At 39.0% G+C, this 17,126-nt stretch overlaps 1 protein-coding gene across 3 annotated transcripts in view; it reads right to left on the reverse strand.

Annotated features, from left to right (window-relative positions):
• Positions 1-12,810, reverse strand: part of AIFM1 (apoptosis inducing factor mitochondria associated 1) — a 33,863-nt gene extending 21,053 nt beyond the window's left edge. The window contains exons 1-2 of one of the 3 annotated variants that reach the window (XM_028522412.2): positions 12,525-12,810; positions 3,702-3,832 (exon numbers count right to left, since the gene is read on the reverse strand). In XM_028522412.2, coding sequence (XP_028378213.1) covers positions 3,702-3,832; positions 12,525-12,630 — 237 coding nt within the window. In that variant the 5' untranslated portion in view covers positions 12,631-12,810. Of the gene's footprint in view, positions 1-3,701; positions 3,833-5,008; positions 5,152-12,524 lie in introns of all 3 variants that reach the window. The other 2 variants (XM_028522411.2, XM_036017004.1) reach the window with 2 other exon arrangements.
• Between the last annotated feature and the right edge of the window lie 4,316 nt (positions 12,811-17,126).

The following is a 17,126-nucleotide window of genomic DNA, read 5'->3' on the forward strand; positions in this document are numbered from 1 at the left end:
AAGTGACCATATGCCAATTGGAACCCCAGATTATTAGTTAATTGGCGAAAGTAAGCAAAATCAGAGGAAGTGTAATTAAACATGTTTTTTAAAAGACTTATTTATTTTTAGAGAAAGGGGAAGGGAAGGAAAAAGAGAGGGAAACACCCACATGTGGTTGTCTCTCGAGCGCCCCCTACTGGGGAACCTGGCCTGCATCTCAGGCATGTGCCCTGATTGGGAATCAAACTGGCAACCCTTTAGTTCTCAGGCTGGTGCTCAATCCACTGAGCCCCACCAGCCAGGGCTAAAATATGTTTTAAGAATATTTCCACAAGCCTCTTACAGAGTAGCCTATGAGGCAATGTGCTGCAATAAAGGACCTCGCCCCTGAGACCTCAAAGTTTAGCAGCCTGAAATCTTCTAACACATGGTACGGATGGATTAGAAAATAAATACTATATGTTAAAAGACCATGCTTATTCCTTGAATTTGCCACTAAATTCAACAAATAAACTGAATTCAGCTAACATTAACTAAGAGAGTTTTTTTTTTATCTTGGCATTAGATATTATACATGAATCAAGTATTTATCCACTATATATATTTTTTTTCTTTTAAGAAAGGGACTTTTATCCAAAAAGATGGCTTAACCTGGTCAACATGAATGGGCAGAGAAATAAACTGGGGTCATGTTCATATTGAGTGGGACGAACAAAAATAGCCTAGGCCCTGCCACACCTCCTGGTAGCTTCACACATTGCCAGGAAAAACAGGCTACGAAATATCTTGAGGTTTAGTGGGGAAAGGACAAGAATAAAGCTTGTAATCTATTTAGAACCTTATTTATTTAGCTTTTAAGTAAATGTTCTGATATAAGAACAAGTTTGCAGACATACTAATTAAAATTTTATCTTTCCCTCAAGTGTTTCTGTATTCCCAGTTTGCACAGATATCTAATTAGTGGCATGACTATATGTAAGGTTAAGAAAAACTGTAATATGAAAAATATTAGTGTAAACAACTTTTTAAAGCAGATGAATGTGCCAGCATTTGGTTAACTTAAAGGAGGTTGAAGGACAACAGGTCATTTTCTTAGTGAGGCAACATGAACCTATCAGTTGAATAACTGCAAAGGGTGCAAATGCCAATTCTCATTACATATTCTAAAGGCCACTCAACTCTGTTCACTGATAAATAACAGGACTGAGATTAGGGATGTGCCTGTGGTCCTAGAGAAAGTCACTAGCAAAAGAGGGAGTAATGCTCACATCCACACCGATCGGGAATTTCTATGTAATTTAAGCTGAAGTGTTGTTCCAATCAGTGTTTTCCAAAGTGAGGTTGCAACCCAATAAAGAGCTGTTAAATCAATTTAGTAGGTTATGACCAGCACACACACACACACACGAAAATATGTGCCCTGGCTGATGTAGCTCAGTGGATTGAGTGCAAGCTACAAATGAAAGGGTCGCCAGTTCAATTCCCAGTCAGGGCACATCCTGGGTTGTGGGCCAGATCCTCAGAGGGAGGCACATGAGAGGCAACCACACATTGTTATCTTTCTCCCTTTCTCCTTCCTTTCCCTTCTCTCTAAAAATAAATACATAAAATCTTCTTTAAAAAATAGGAGAACAGAAAGTATTGGAGTCTATTATACCTAGTAAGTATTATTTTGAAATTTTCTATTTTACATATTTATCGTTATATAATGGTTGCAAGATAAAATTTATTTCTTCCTGTGGATTGTAGTAAAAAATTTTAAACCCACTAGTTTAAGGTATAGACCCCTGGCAAACATTTCAGAAAAACCTTCCTTGTTCTTGGCACTGCTCCCTTATTTTTGGAGGGCGGAGTGAGGGGAAGGTAAAGACCTCCCAACTCAGAAATTGCTAAGGTAGTATGTATACAGGAACATGTCCTCTCAGTGTGAGAGAGAAAAGTTGCAATGAAATACTGTTCTGTATGGAATGCTTATATCCCTCTCAAATTCATATGTTGATGCCCTAACCCCCAATGGGATGGTATTTGGGGATGGGGCTTCTTGGAGATGATCAAGGTTAAATGAGGTCATAAAGGTGGGGCCCTAATCCCATAGGGCAGGGGTATCAAACTCATTTTCACCAGGGGCCACATGAGCCTCACGGTTGCCTTCAAAGGGTCAAATGTCATTTTAGGGCTGTATCAATGTAACTACTCCTTAACTGTTAAGTGAGAGCTCAGTGTTGTCGCTGGGTAGAAACAGGGTGCTGGGCCTGATAAAACAAGGTGGAGGGCCGGAATCAGCTGTGAGCCTTGTGTTTGCCACCTGTGTCACAGGGCTAGTGATAGGGAAGAGAGCTCACATTCTTTTCCTCACGTGAGGACATGGGAGAAGGCGGCCACCTGCAGGCCAGAAAGAGTGCTCTCATCAGAACCTGACCATGCTGGCACCTTTACCTTGGACTTTCATCATCCAGATTGTCAGAGAATAAATTTCTGTTGTTTAAGCTTCCTAGTCTGCGGTATTTTATTATGGCAGCCAGAGCAGACTAATATAAACACTAAACAACTTGCAGCCATATCTCATCAACTCTGATGTCTGATTTTAACCATTCTCTGTAGACTAATACCACTTTCAGAGAAAAATATCTAAGCTACCTCAGATCACATTTGCAGTGATTTAAAACCTAATATAAAACTCCACAAAATAGTTAGCAAATGACTGTAGGTAGACAAAAGCTTATCATTTAATGTGAAACCACTATAATATAGTAGTTGTATTATTACCAGTGTTGGATAAACACAGAGGGCAGTGAGGTATTTAACTGAATGGTTTGGGAGGCACCTGTGCTTCATAGATATTTCTAAGGCAGGAGACAGCAACAGTGATTGCCCTGTCTTTTGGCCTGGCATCACCAGAGTTGCCTGGCCAGCTCTGCGGAGGCCATCCAATTCTGGCACAGCAACATAAAGCAGAGATTTAACAGGTTTAAATTTTACAAACATGTCAGATGCAAACATTTTAAATCGATTTTTGAGTGAACAGAATGGAACTGATAGGAAAAGTTGAGAGAACTATGAAATGGAAAAGTTAAGACTTAGAGGATATCTGAATTATAAATGAGAGGCATTTAAGACAGTAATCTACAGGAATATGTTAGCTTATAGCACTTCAGTCACTAGTTTGACCAAATTAGAGATTACAAAGGGACACTGCCAAATGAATTCACTTTGCAATGGAAGCTGGGGGTGAGTGGGGAGGACTTCTACGGCTGTTTGGACCTCCTCAAAAGCATTCAGTAGAATGCCTTTTAAAATTGATCGTTTCCCCCAAAACACATCATTTCACCTAAAATGATTCAAAATGGATGGTATTCAAGTTATCTTCATGTGCTTAGTCAACATTTACTCTTTGAGACTGTCTTCTTAGATATGCAGCACTAAAGCACAATATAATTTGGCATCATAAAACATAATTATGAAATTGACAAAAAATTTTAAAAGGCTGATGATGAGTATTTATAATACTCATTAAATGTGTGCCTTCATGTATATCCAGTAGTTCAACAGTTTTAAGAGCCAGATTTGAGGACTCCCTAGTGACTGACAATGTCCCTTTAACAAATACCTAGAAGGCACATGCTATGAATACTTCAGTGTATTCTATTGGATCCAGTCTTCATTAGTGCCACAGTCTCACCCACCATGCCCCCAAATAAATTTTGGTGTAAGCATCTTACATAATGAACTCCTGCCCCAGTGACTGTTGCTCCTACAATTAAGAAGTATACTAGTCTGCTGCCATCTTTCCCAGAAGAACCTGTAGACGCTAGTGATCTAGAAGGGGATCCTAGGTGATGACACGGCACAACTGTAGGTAAAGATAAAGCCAAGAAAGAAACAAAAGGAAATAGAAAAAGAACTAAGTATCAATGAAGAAACATTCAACACAAAGGCAAGGACACATGTTTGTGGTTACCCTGTGCTAAAAACGAAAAAAAAAAAAATGCTGCTCCAGGATTAGAGGAGAATATATATTTCCTTAATGTCTGTTATCTGACCGAGCTTACCTATTTTTTACTTTGACTCACAACTGGCAAGAACTATCTACTTTTCTTGTACATTTGGAAGTCAGGTCACGGTATGATGATCTAGATAACTTCAAATAATTTTCATGTCCCTTTTTTTAACCTAGTGATCAAGAAGCAAGACAAGTTTGCTGTCTTCCCAATACAGAAAGAACTAAAATTGTAATGTCGTCCAACCATTTGCTCTCAGTAAGTAAAACAAACAGCTTCCTTCAATCGAGGGTGCAGTTATCTAAGTTGGTTCTCTCAACTTTACATGATCCAACTTTAGACTGATTTGCTAATTTAGACTGATCTACTTACTCACAGTAAACCCTGCCAAGTTAAAAAATGTACAAAATAATTCTTGTGTGACCAACTAAGCTGATTAGAGTTCATTTAAGGTGATATAATTGTGCTATAACTATGCAGAAGTTAAAACCATACTTCTTACCTCACACAAACTCCATTCTAAAATTGGAGATACTAGGACTACTTCTATATATTTAGGCTTTCAGTGAGATTCAAGGATAGTTTTCAAATTAGGAATACTTAGTATTTGAATTGAAGGCTGTTGTTTTTGTTTTTCATACCTATCCCAAGCTGAGGAGAAAGAAAATATTTGACAAATGGGTCAAAATAAAATATTGTGCTAAGGAGCTGCAATGAATTTCGACCTTAATCAATATCCAAGAGAAAAGGTACAATTTTTGGTATTTGGTCAAACCTAAGAAAACACAGTGGCTTTCAAGTAAAAAGACAAGTGAAAAGTGCAAAGATAATCAACAGGAGATTAAATTTCAGTCATTCCCAAATTGGCTCTCATAGGGTATCAGACAGTAGGCATGTTAAAAGCTTATTGGAAATTTTTTCAAAAGGAGAAAGGGCAATCAGTTGCAGAAGTTTTAAATCAGAGTAGTACCGAGTCTATTAATGGAAACTGTTTGGCAGCTTCTTCACACAAGCTGCTTTCTACTTACATATGCACCAGCACCTATTGTTGATAAGCCCACAAAAAGGACTAACACAGAATTATCGATTTTGCCCCCTGATGCACCAGAGCTAGCCATTTGTCTTGTCATCTGGAGTTCTAGAGGAACATGCCATCGCTGGAACAAGTTGCCTAAAGGACACAATTTATTAAGACACACACACACATATAAAAATAAAATAGTTAATACATGTTTATGACTAAACGTCAATGCTTTGTATAAGTCAGGACTTACTGCCTGCTGGCTGGATGACGTTGCTGCTAAATGACCACGGAAAAAGACATCAACATTGCACACACAAATATAACAGATATCAGAATGCACACTCTTTACATGGTTAGTGTTCTTAAGAATGCTGCCCGGGGAGGAAATTCATAGCTTCCAGAAAGGATCATGAAAAACATATGTGCAGTTCATCAAATACTTCTCTTATACTTCTTCACCATAAATGAAGTAACCATGGAGAGATGACTGGATAGATATAAAAAGTTAATTACAGGATACCTAGGACATTATAACAGTCACTTAAGAAGACATCTAAACAGCTGGTTCAAACCTCGCACAAAATAATAAAACCCTGCCACACAATCTAACCAAGACACAGTTCGGTCTTGCATGAAAAGTATTATTTCTTGGAAGACAAATGTTCAAGCTAGGATGAAAGTCAGAAAAAAAAAAATTTAAGTGAATTTACTCCCAAAGAACTGAGGAATTTTGAATTATGAAGTATTTTTTAGAATGACAAAATATAATATATCCACCAACTACTTGGTTCTTAGTCCTCTGAAAAAATACAAAGTGATGTTGATGTAAAATTTTGTGTAGCTATGCAAATGACCTGGTGATCATAACAACTCTAATACAGAACTGTCAAGAGTTTCATAGATTTCTTCGTCCAGGAGGATGCTGGCATTTTCAGATGAAGGAAGCTCTCAGAACACTCTATGCTTGGGAAATTTCTTGTCTTAACTATTGACCTAGAGCAGGGATTCACACACTTTCTCTGTAAAGGACCCATAGTAAATATTTCCAGCTTTGCAGGCTGTCCAGTCACTGCTGTAATCCGGTTGCTGTTGCAACTGTTCAATTCTGCTGATGTTGAGCAAAAGCACCACAGGCAATATAGAAATGAATGGGTGTGACTGTGTTCTAATAAAACTTAATTTATAGACACTAAAATGTGAATTTAAAATCATTTTAATGTGTCCTCAAATACTCTATTTTTAATTTTTCTCTAGGCATTCACAAAAGTATAAAAACCATCTTAGCTCAGGGAGTGATACAAAAGCATTCATGTTTGGCTCATGGGCTGCACTTTGCCACCTGATCTAGAGCAGTGGTTATAAAACTTGCATCAGAATCCCATGAAGGGTTTGTTAAAGCACAGATGGACAGAGACCAACCCGTACAGTTTTGGAGTCAGGGGATCTGGGATGGGGCTCACAAATTTGCATTTCTCACAAGTTCCCCGGTGATATTGCAGGCCTGTACTTTAAGACCACTGGTGTAGAGGCAGGTAGATATGTTCTTGGTCTGATCAGGCTATTGGAGACGAACAGAATGGGTGCTGGTAGTAGCATTCCATGTACTTATAGAGATCAGAAACGGAGTTTTCTACTTTGCTTTCACAATGTTGGGGCACAGAGGTATAAAAACACATCCAACATAGGTCTGCAGTCTCTTACCTGAAATCTTTTTTTTTAAGAATTCTTTTCTTTTTTTATTTTAAGATTGTATTTATTTATTTTTTAGAGAGAGGGGAAAGGAAGGAGAAAGAGAGGGAGAGAAACATCAATGTGTGGTTGTTGTTCACGTGACCCCAACTGGGGACCTAGCCTGCAACTCAGGCATATGCCCTGACTGGGAATTGAACCAGTGACCCTTTGGTTCACAGGCCCATGCTCAATCCACTAAGTCACACCAGCCAGGGCAAATCTTCTTTTTTAAGAAGATTTTATTTATTTATTTATTTTTAGAGAGGGGGGAGGGGAGGAGAAAGAGAGGGAGAGAAACATCAATGTGTGGTTGCCTCTCACACGCCCCCTACTGGGGTGGGCTGCAACCCAGGCATGTGCCCTGACTAGGAATGGAATCAGAGACCCTTTGGTTTGCAAGCCGGCACTCAGTCCAGCCAGGTGAGCCACACCAGCTAGCGCTCTTACCTGAAATCTTTATGGACATGTGCAATGCAGAACTTCGAATTGTTTGGTCTTAAGGATACAGTGTATATACCATATAGTAAGGAGCACCCAGCAACCCAAAGTGACACACATTCATGTTTCTATGACCAATTACACAGAGTGGATAAACAAAGGATTCCAAGTAGGCTCGCTCCAGTTCAGGTCAGGTTTTACTGGCAAATGAGTTACAAAAACTTGATTTTTAGTCTATTTTGATTTCTCAATTATAGATAAGAGACCATGGGCGTATATTCTTAGGGCTAAAAACATATTTTTTACTGTTTTTATTTCTTACCTGCTTGAGAATCCTTCATCACCTTATGAAATAAAACAGTTTATATTTGGAAATAACAAATCATGAAGATAAAATCATGTGCAAGGGTAGAGTAGCTAATCTCAATCTGGGCAAGCTTTCAATATTCAGACATCCATAAGATGATGAAACATGAGTAGAAACTGAAAACTCTCAGAGCTTAGAAAGTGAAACTGGGTAGAAAAGGTTCCAGGAGGTTTAGTTCAATGAATACAAGTTTAGTTCAGTTTCAATGAGTTTTGTCCCTCACCCCACCCCATTTGTTTACTGAAAATAAATTATTTTAAGTTCCATTTATTTCCCTAGAGAATTCTAAATCCAGAAATTCTAACAACTTTATTTTAATATAATAGTAATGTGTTTACTCTCTGTTTGTTTTTCACAAACTGATAAAACTAAGAGCATTAGATTTGAGAAAGTTCAGGAGATTTTGCCTCACTATACCCCTAAAAAGAACATTTAAAAGTAAACTGATTTTTAAAAGGTAAATTGGTTAACATTTAATCTACTGCTTGAAAAAAAAAAGTAATACAACACTATTATCATTAACAAACCAACTTTTAGCATACCTACAAAGTGACTTTAAACTTTGTAAAAAGTGATAAGTCTTGTATGGATGTTGATATTTCCCACCAATTTTCTTTTACCCATAGAATTACTTCTACACCTCTCCCCATCCCTGGAGCTTCAATATTTTAGTAAATTTTACATCATGACTGAAACATGCCTTTTCACTTGTCTTACTAATGTGGGAAAGCCAACTTACTCCTTGACTTCTCATTATTGTTTTAGATTTTCTTCAGTCAAACCACAGATACTTTCTTCCTCACACTTAGGATTCAATTCTTTTTTTATCTGATACATTTATATATTATAATTGTCATTGTAGCGGTAGATAGCACCTCTATCATATCACATTATCATTTCTTTTTTAGTGGTTGGAGTAATTAGGATCTAGTTGCTTAGCAAGTCTGATGATTATAATATTGTTGTCTATATTCACTATACTGTGCAAGGATTCAATTCTTCAATTGTTGTTACACAGCACAACAGTGCCCAACAGATAGTAGGTGTTTGCTCAATAAATATTTGTTAAATTAGTGAAGGAAAGAACTAGAAGTTCTTCCGAATTCTAGTGATAAGGAATAAATATTTTGAAGAATTCTTTGCAAAGAAGTTTTAGCCATATCCCAATTATTTTGGGTTGCTTTATAATAAATCAGTAACTTCAAATACCAATGACTAGCATTAGAATAGTACCTAAGTCATCACCAGTTCATTTCCATAGATGTCATAATCTCCTTTTTCCATATTTCTGGAAGGCCTTTTCCAGAAATACTTTCACACAATTGAGGTACCTAGGAATCTCAAATAGAGCGGTCTATATACTCTTGAGTCTTGTGTTTGGAATGTCAAACTGACTTTTCTGACATGGATAAAATGCAGGACAGGACGAGTCTACATGACCTGTTCCTTAGGCACCTCTTTATAAGGAATCCAACAACTACTTACCTTTATCAGCCTCTTTTTTTTTTTTTTCAGCATCACCTCTTATGGGATTTTAGAAGAATCAGGACAGTGATAACTATAATAGAGTGTGAACCACTCTGAAGAAAGGCACCAGAGGCAAAATGATTCAGATGACCAAAAAAAAAAAAAGAAAAAGAAAAAGAAAAAGAAAGAAAGAAAGAAAAGAAATGCAACTGTTCTGCAAAGGTAAGTCTTACAGTACTAGGGTTCAGTCACTGAGAATTTGTCACATGCCAGAGGCTGTACAAAACGCTGAGGACACAAAAATAAATAGATTATGAGGACATAATCTCTGTCCTCAGGTAGTGCATAATTTAGAAAGGGAGAATGGCTGCCACTACTCTGAATATCAGAAGACGGGCTTGATACACATCATAAGAGACTCACTCTGTCTATTTTTTTTTTAATTTTTAGGTGAGTGGAAGAGAAGGAAAAGAATCATTATTCATTCAAAATAGTATTTCGCAAATTTGCCGGATCATATGAATTACATCAAGGGACTTGTCAAAATATAAAGTTCCAGCCCTGGCTAGTGTAGCTCAGTGGATTGAGTGCCAGCCTGTGAACCAAAGGATCACCAGTTTGATTCCCAGTCAGGACACATGCCTGGGTTGCAGGCCAGGTCAGGTCTCCAGTAGGGGGCGTGCAAGAGGCAACCACACATTGATGTTTCTCTCCTCTCCCTCCCTTCCCCTCTGTCTAAAATAAGTAAATAAAATCTTTAAAAACATTATATATATATAAAATTATGTCCTCTCTCCTAGAGATTCTCATTTGGTAGGTTTGGGGTCCACCCTCCCCTTGATTTATATGACTAGGCAACTTTGGAATGCTCTAGAAGAAAGTTATAATATGCAGTAATTCCTGTAAACTGTTAGAAAATATAACATTAATTGGTTGCAGAAAAGACTAACTTGCCAAAGATTTTCTTCTGGAAAATTTTGCCTAAGCAGAAAGAGGGGGGAGAAGGCTCATCTTTTTTTTTTTTTTTTTTTTTTTTTTAGTTTAAAGATTTTACTTATTTTAATTTTTTCTAACTTTTAAAAAAGATTTCATTTATTTTTAGCAAGGGGAAGGGAGAAAGAGAGGGAGAGAAACATCAATGTGTGGTCGCCTCTCATGCATCCCCTACTCACGACCTGGCCTGCAACCCAGGCATGTGCCCTGATTGGGAATCAAACCAGCGACCCTTTGGAAGGCTCAGGTTTTAGGCTTCAAAAAAGCATCATTTGAGTCCAATTTCCTTTTTAAGGAGTTAAGAAGGATTCTAAGTAGAGAAAAATGTTCAAACATTTGTCCCTCAGGTCAGGGATCAGTGATCAGTTTGATCACATGGGTAGTATAATGTTTGGTGACCAAATACTACAGAACAGAAAATATCCATTACCTAACCTATCTGCTCTGCAGTGCTGAAGTGACTATTAATATCTTCAAATATCTGAAAACAGGTAGAACATCCAAATAAAATAAACAAATAGTAGCTATTATGATTTTAAGGAAAAATGCAACATAAAATGGAAATGAACCTGACAGCAGTGACAGATGTGGATGAGATCATTTTAAGGTAGTCTTAAATCTTCCTAAAATCCTGGTAGAGAATTGAGGGGGAAGAAGGAAAAAAAAAGAGGAAAATGGCATAAAAACAAACAATGCCTCTTTCCCACTTACACAAAAATGTATGGTTGATGTGACCATGTGAAAAAGAAATCAGATTAAAAGCAATTTGTAATCAAGCAGCAAACAGGGTAAATTTGTAAAGTGACAGAATTGTTTCTTTTTCAAATTGCAACCTCAGCCCCACCCATTTCTTATACACTGGTGTTTGGACAAAAGACAAAGAATAAGTGTATACAAAGAGATAGATGGATATGTCAAAAGACATCAGAATACATTCTACAGTACACTACCTTCATACAAAGTTATGCAATGGGAAAAAACCATTGAGTCTGTAATTTTTCAGTACTAGTTCTAATATCACCAACCACCCTCAAATGTCTCAATATTAGTTTAGGAATCCATATTTAATTACTGAGAACTTTTGGCCAGGCTTCAGAATGCGGGTAAAAGCGTGAGTTTTAAGCAAAGTAAGTACACAAAGTCTGAAAGGTCAATGTGGACACAAATTTTCAGCTTACCTAAATTTATGTGCAATTTGCATAGAGAACACTCATTTCATTGCACAAACCCAAACATACAGATGACATCACAGATGATATATTAGTCTAAAAGCCAAGGCAGAGGTTTTTAAGTTCCAAAAGTAATATGTCTTAGGACCTACCTCAGATACACACCCATCAGGAAACATTTTCTTGAGACATAGCAACTGGAAAAACTCTTCAAATGCACATTCCCAAAGATAACAATATAAGGGGGATATTTTCCACTTTTTGTTTTAAAATCACTCAGGTGGTTCCACATTGGAAAGGTCTCAAGGATAACTTCTGGTATTGCAAATGTTAGTGTCCTCAGATGGTCATTCCAAGATTATCGATTAAAAACTAAATAAACCTGCACCTCTTATAGGTGGATATTCCTTACCCTCATGAAACTGTGCTGGTTGAAAATGAGCAGGCACAAGACATGCTCAGATAAATTCAGAGACAGCTGATGTACAATGGGCTAAAGAGGAACTGGATTCATTATTAACCTTGAGGTCAAACTTTAGGAAGCAAAATGGAGTTGAGGAAAGGGTATTAGGGTCCCAGAGACAGGCCACCTACCCTTTGCTCTAGCTATTAATTATGTGACCTTGGGCAAAAAATTTTCACCTCTCTGCCTTGGTTTATTATCTATAAAATGGGTTTGGACTTTACCACAAAATCCCTTCCGCCTCTAAAATTTGATGAAACAGCTTCAGGGCAAATACAATGCATTCTGCAAACTCTCTGAAGCATTAAAGTCCACCAAGAATTACACTGACCAGATACCTCAAATTAATCCTGGGTCAACTCGCCTGGTGTCTGGCGCACAACCCACTGACTCCTTACTTGCAATGCACTGTTTCTGTTTCACAGGGCACTCAAATCTATGGATCTCATCTGGGATTTGGAAGGTAAAGCAGGTAATACACTCATTTACAGAAGGAACTAGGGCGTGGAGCTTAAATGTCCTGTTTCAAGTCTCACAATCGGTAAAAGACAAAGTCTACTTGACCTCATTGCTCTAAAAAGGCGGATGAGAGTGGCCAGAAGGTGGCATTGGTCAATACTAGACATCCAGTTGTTCCGTTATCCCTGAAGAGCAAGCCCTCCCAGGAAAAGGCCTCAAGCCAACTACTGGGTTCAATTCCCTTGAAGGTCAGGTCCGTACCGCTTGCAAAACTCATGGTTTGGATCCTGCCAACTCGGAATTCACGCGACTGCAAGTGTGTTCAGTGTTTCCCGGGGGATGGGGGACGGGGAAAGCTGCAAGGCTTTGGGAGCCTAAGCATCCCAGGCCCTTGGTCTATCGAGGTGGGGGTTGCCCGGGATGGGACAGTCACCTGGAAGCCGGTTCCTCTGCCTTGGGCCTCGGACGCACACAGTCCGCACCAAGGGCGCCAGGTTCTGCTTCAAAGCACCCGCTGTCAGGCTTCCACACCGGAACATTTTGGCAACCACTACTCTGCACCGCTTCCTTCCTTTCTTCTCACGCACCAACAGATGGGTCAAACACCGTGGGCTCCGGCCCACTCCCTCCGTCCCTTTACACGCACTCCACGCAGACTCCTCCTCCCAGCACGGGGTGGGAATTGGACAGCTTAGCAGACTTGCTGGAGCAGAGGGAGGGTAAGCGCGACCTGAGGCCTACTGCGCAGGCGTAGTGCTCAGCCTCGCATTGCGATTGGCCCGCACGAGGAGAAGATCTGCGCATGCACCTAGTTGCCCACAAGCTTGCAGTGTGCCCGCCGCACTTGCCAGTAAATTTCCGGGGGTTGGTAGCTGTACGTTCGTTAAGCTGAGCGAGTTTAGAAGGCTTTCCAAGGTGGGATCTGTGGGGGCGCTCTGCCTGGCTGTTGCGGCCAGAGCTGCTCCTGTGTTGCTGGAGGAAACTGATAGCAGCATTTCACAAAGCGTAGCTCCAGCACTGAATTTTGTTCTTTTGTTTTAGATCACGAACCACTCAGCCTTTCAGATTCTCTGGCTGGACTCCACTTCCAGTCTTAACACAGGTTCCAGCAGGGGCTCAGCTGCCCAATTTCAGATTGGATTTTCGTCCTTTACAAATTACAGGCACTTTGTGACCCAACCCCTGTTTCCGGGGCAAGCATTCATTCCGTGCTCTGTTTTCCCATATCGCTTTTATATTGTGCAATTCTGATTCCTAGATGCTGTATCAAGGGCTGTGGATAGGATCCTGCTATTAATCTTACGTGCTTGAGAGGGGGATGCTGGCAAAAAGCGTTCCTGCTTCATAGACTTTCTGTGAGATAAATACTAAACAGGACTTTTGGAGTTGTGGGAGGAGTCGAGTGTGGGGCTGAGTATAAATAGGTGTTTCGACTGTAAGCCAAATTGGAAATTAAATTTTGGCCGTATGCAAAACATATGCCTTTTCTCAAAGTTTTGGGTTACATATTAATTTAACAACTCTTTTTAAAGGGTTTTAAAAAAGATTTTATTTTTCTAGAGAAGGGGAGAGAGAGAGAGAGAGAGAGAGAGAGAGAGAGAAGGAAGGAAACAGCAATGTGTGGTTGCCTCTCACTCTTCCCCTTCTGGGGACCTGGCCACAACCCAGGGATGTGCCCCGACTGGGAATCGAACTGGCTATGCCTTGATTCACAGGCCATCACTCAAGCCACTGAGCCACACCAGCCAGGGCTAATTTAACATGTATTTACTGAGCACTTGCCACTTGGCCTATACTATGAAGGGAGGCCCTCGGGTTGTGAAAAGTATAGGATGTGGTCACTGTCTAGTTGGGGAGACAAGGTACAAGATCCAGAAGGTATCCAGCCATGTAATGAAAAATAGAGACATTTGCCCTGGCTGATGTTTAACTCAGGAAACTGTCTTTACTGAGGTGAAAATGACCCAGGGTTCCCTTACACATTAAGAATAAAGTTTATCACTAGCCATCAGAGAGATACAAATTAAAACCACAATGAGACTGGGATGGGGTAAAAGGCAGAAAATGGTACTTGAACAACAATTAAAATAAAATAAAATTTCAAAATAATCACACCCCCCCACACACAATGAGATATCAGCTCACACCTGCCAAAATGGCCGTCATTAATAAATCAACAAACAACAAGTGCTGGTGAGGATGTAGAGAAAAGGGAACCCTAGTGCACTGTTGTTGGGAATGCAGACCCATGCAGCCATTGGTGCAGTATGGAATTTCCTCAAAAAATTAAAAATAGAACCACCTTTTGACCTAGTGATTCCATTACTAGGAATATATCCTAAGAATCCCAAAACACCATTTCAAAAGGCTATATACACCCCTATGTTCATAGCAGCAGTATTTACAATAGTCAAGATTTGGAAACAGCTTAAGTGCCCATCAGTAGATGAGTGGATCAAAAAAACTGGTACATTTACACAATGGCATACTGTGCAGCAGTAAAAAAAGAAGGAATTCCTACCTTTTGCAACAGCACGGGTGGAACTAGAGAGTATTATGCTAAGTGAAATAAGCCAGTTGGTGAAAGACAAATACCATATGAGCTCAACTATAAGTGGAATCTAATGAACAAAATAAACTAATGATCAAAATACAAGCAGAGACATGGAAACATGGAACAGACTGACAGCTGTAAGAGGGAAGAGGAGAGGTGGTTGAAAGAAGGTGAAGGGGTTAGTCAAAGAATGTATATGAATGACCCATGGACATAGAGAATGGTGTGGGGGTTGCCTGAGGGAGTGGGGGATGGGCTGGGTGGACGGTGGCAAAGGAGGAAAATTGGGATAACTATAATAGCATAAACAATGAATTATTTAAAATTTTTTAAAAAGAATAATGTTCAGAGCCCTAACCAATGTGGCTCAGTTAGTTGGGTGTTATACTGGAAAGCAAAGGGTCATGAGTTTGATTCCCAGTCAGGGCACATGCCTGGGTTGTGGGTTCAGTCCCCGGATGGGGCAGGTACAAGTAAGAGAGGCAACCAATTGATATTTCTCTCTCACATTGATGTTTCCCTCTCTTTCTCCCTTCTTTCCCCTCTCTCTAAAATAAATAAATAAATAAATAAACATTTTTTTTAAAAAAAGAATAAGGTTCAGAAGTGCAGGCAATAGGCAGCTTTTTACCTAGGGCTGCTTTGGGGGATAAATATTGAAAAATATCAATTCTACAATAAGGTAAAATTATTCATATTTATTTAATATCTCAAAAACCTTACAGATATTGCTATTGCTCTTTTTGAAAGCCAATAATAAACATGGATTGATTAAATAAAAGTTAATAATATCTGTTGGTGAAAGAAGCTTTGGAAAATACTATCAAATTGTGATGATGAGGTACCTATGAAAACAACCAGGTGTATTTGAAAGACAATCATTTAGTGATACACAGTTAACAAAAAAAGGCATTGTGTAGCACTTTTGATTTGTGCAATGAGGTAGTTTTCTTGTCTTTTTAATTTAAAATTATATTTCACTGTGGGTTTTTTTTTGCAAAAGCAATATATACATATCAAATTAACTCCAGAAATATAAGTGGAAGTCCCCCCCCCCCAAATCTCAACCCACAGAGATAGCAAACACTTTTTATTAGGGCATGGAGCACATTTTGAGATACCATATTTCTAGAAATTAATGTTTCTACCCTATAAATATAATATGAACTCTCAGACTCAGTGACAAGTTTTTACTGGAAGCATACATACATCTAAATAATCTTATTATGTGGATACTACTTTATACCCCTCAGAGATTTAGCATTAATTCTGGCTGTGATTTGGCAAAGCTTCTTTCTACTCTACCTATTGGATATGCCCAATTAGTAGTTACCTCCCTCTCTTTTAAAAAATCTTCATCCAAGGATATGTTTATTGATTTTAGAGTGAGAGGAAGGGAGAGAGAAAAACACTGATGTGAGAGAGAAACATCAACTGATTGCCTCCCATATGCGCCCTGACCAGAGCTGGAACCCACAGCATTTTGGTTTACACAATGATGCTCCAACCAACTGACCCACTGAGCCCAAGCACGTCCCCCGCCTTTTAATAGCTACTCTTCTGTAGATAATGATCACCAGATTTAGCTTCAAATAGAGAGGAATGAGGCTGAAAACTATCACCTAAACATCAGCCAATCCAAAAAAAAAAGCACCCCAAGATGAGTGCTATTCACACTACACAATGGGAATTGATATTCATAATGATGGCCTTGGTTTAACCAACTAAGATTAAAGCCTTCTCAAGATGGTTTTAATATTGAATAGCATAATCTAGGGTTTTAGAAATGGGTGACCCACATATATGCTAAAAGAGTTAGCTATAAATATATCTGCTAACTCAACTAAAAAGCTTATTACTAGAAGACTCCATTTTCCAAGCCACTTTGTGTAACTTGGACTTGACTTAGCAGCTGCATTCCAACTTGCTTTCAGATCTATTACTGATGCACTGAATTGTTTTTTCTCATAGCAGGGATAGATTTAGTCACGTTCCTCTTTTCTGCAGCTCTGCCTCGCACACAAATAAGGCAGCTCCAGTGTGCTGCTGGAATCCCTGGCCTTGATGACATTAGCAAATAACTCTTATGTAGGTGCTATTGGTATATGTTGATGTTATTCCTCAGAAATATGTTGGAGGATGGATAAAGTCTTAAAAGCAAACACAGAAGGGGTGCACTTTATTGTACGTAAGTTGTTCCTCAGTCAAGTTATTGCAAACAAATTCTGAACCTGCAAATCACTTTCAAGAGAGGGTCTACTGGTCTTGACCATGATGTGTAATGCTTAGTAAGATTTGGGAAGCTGCCCCCTAAAACCGTGAGAAAGTACTGTTCATTTATCATCTTCCAAGCATAGTCTAGGCTTTTGGCAAATTAGACCCAACCACTTTTTCTACATTCAGTTGCAGAGGGGTGAACCCTCCTAGGGGTTTCCAATTCCTTTTGAAACTCCACCATTCTGGAAGGGTTTAAGATTGTAT

Source organism: Phyllostomus discolor, chromosome X (genome assembly GCF_004126475.2).
Source record: "Phyllostomus discolor isolate MPI-MPIP mPhyDis1 chromosome X, mPhyDis1.pri.v3, whole genome shotgun sequence".
Classification (NCBI taxonomy): domain Eukaryota; kingdom Metazoa; phylum Chordata; class Mammalia; order Chiroptera; family Phyllostomidae; genus Phyllostomus; species Phyllostomus discolor.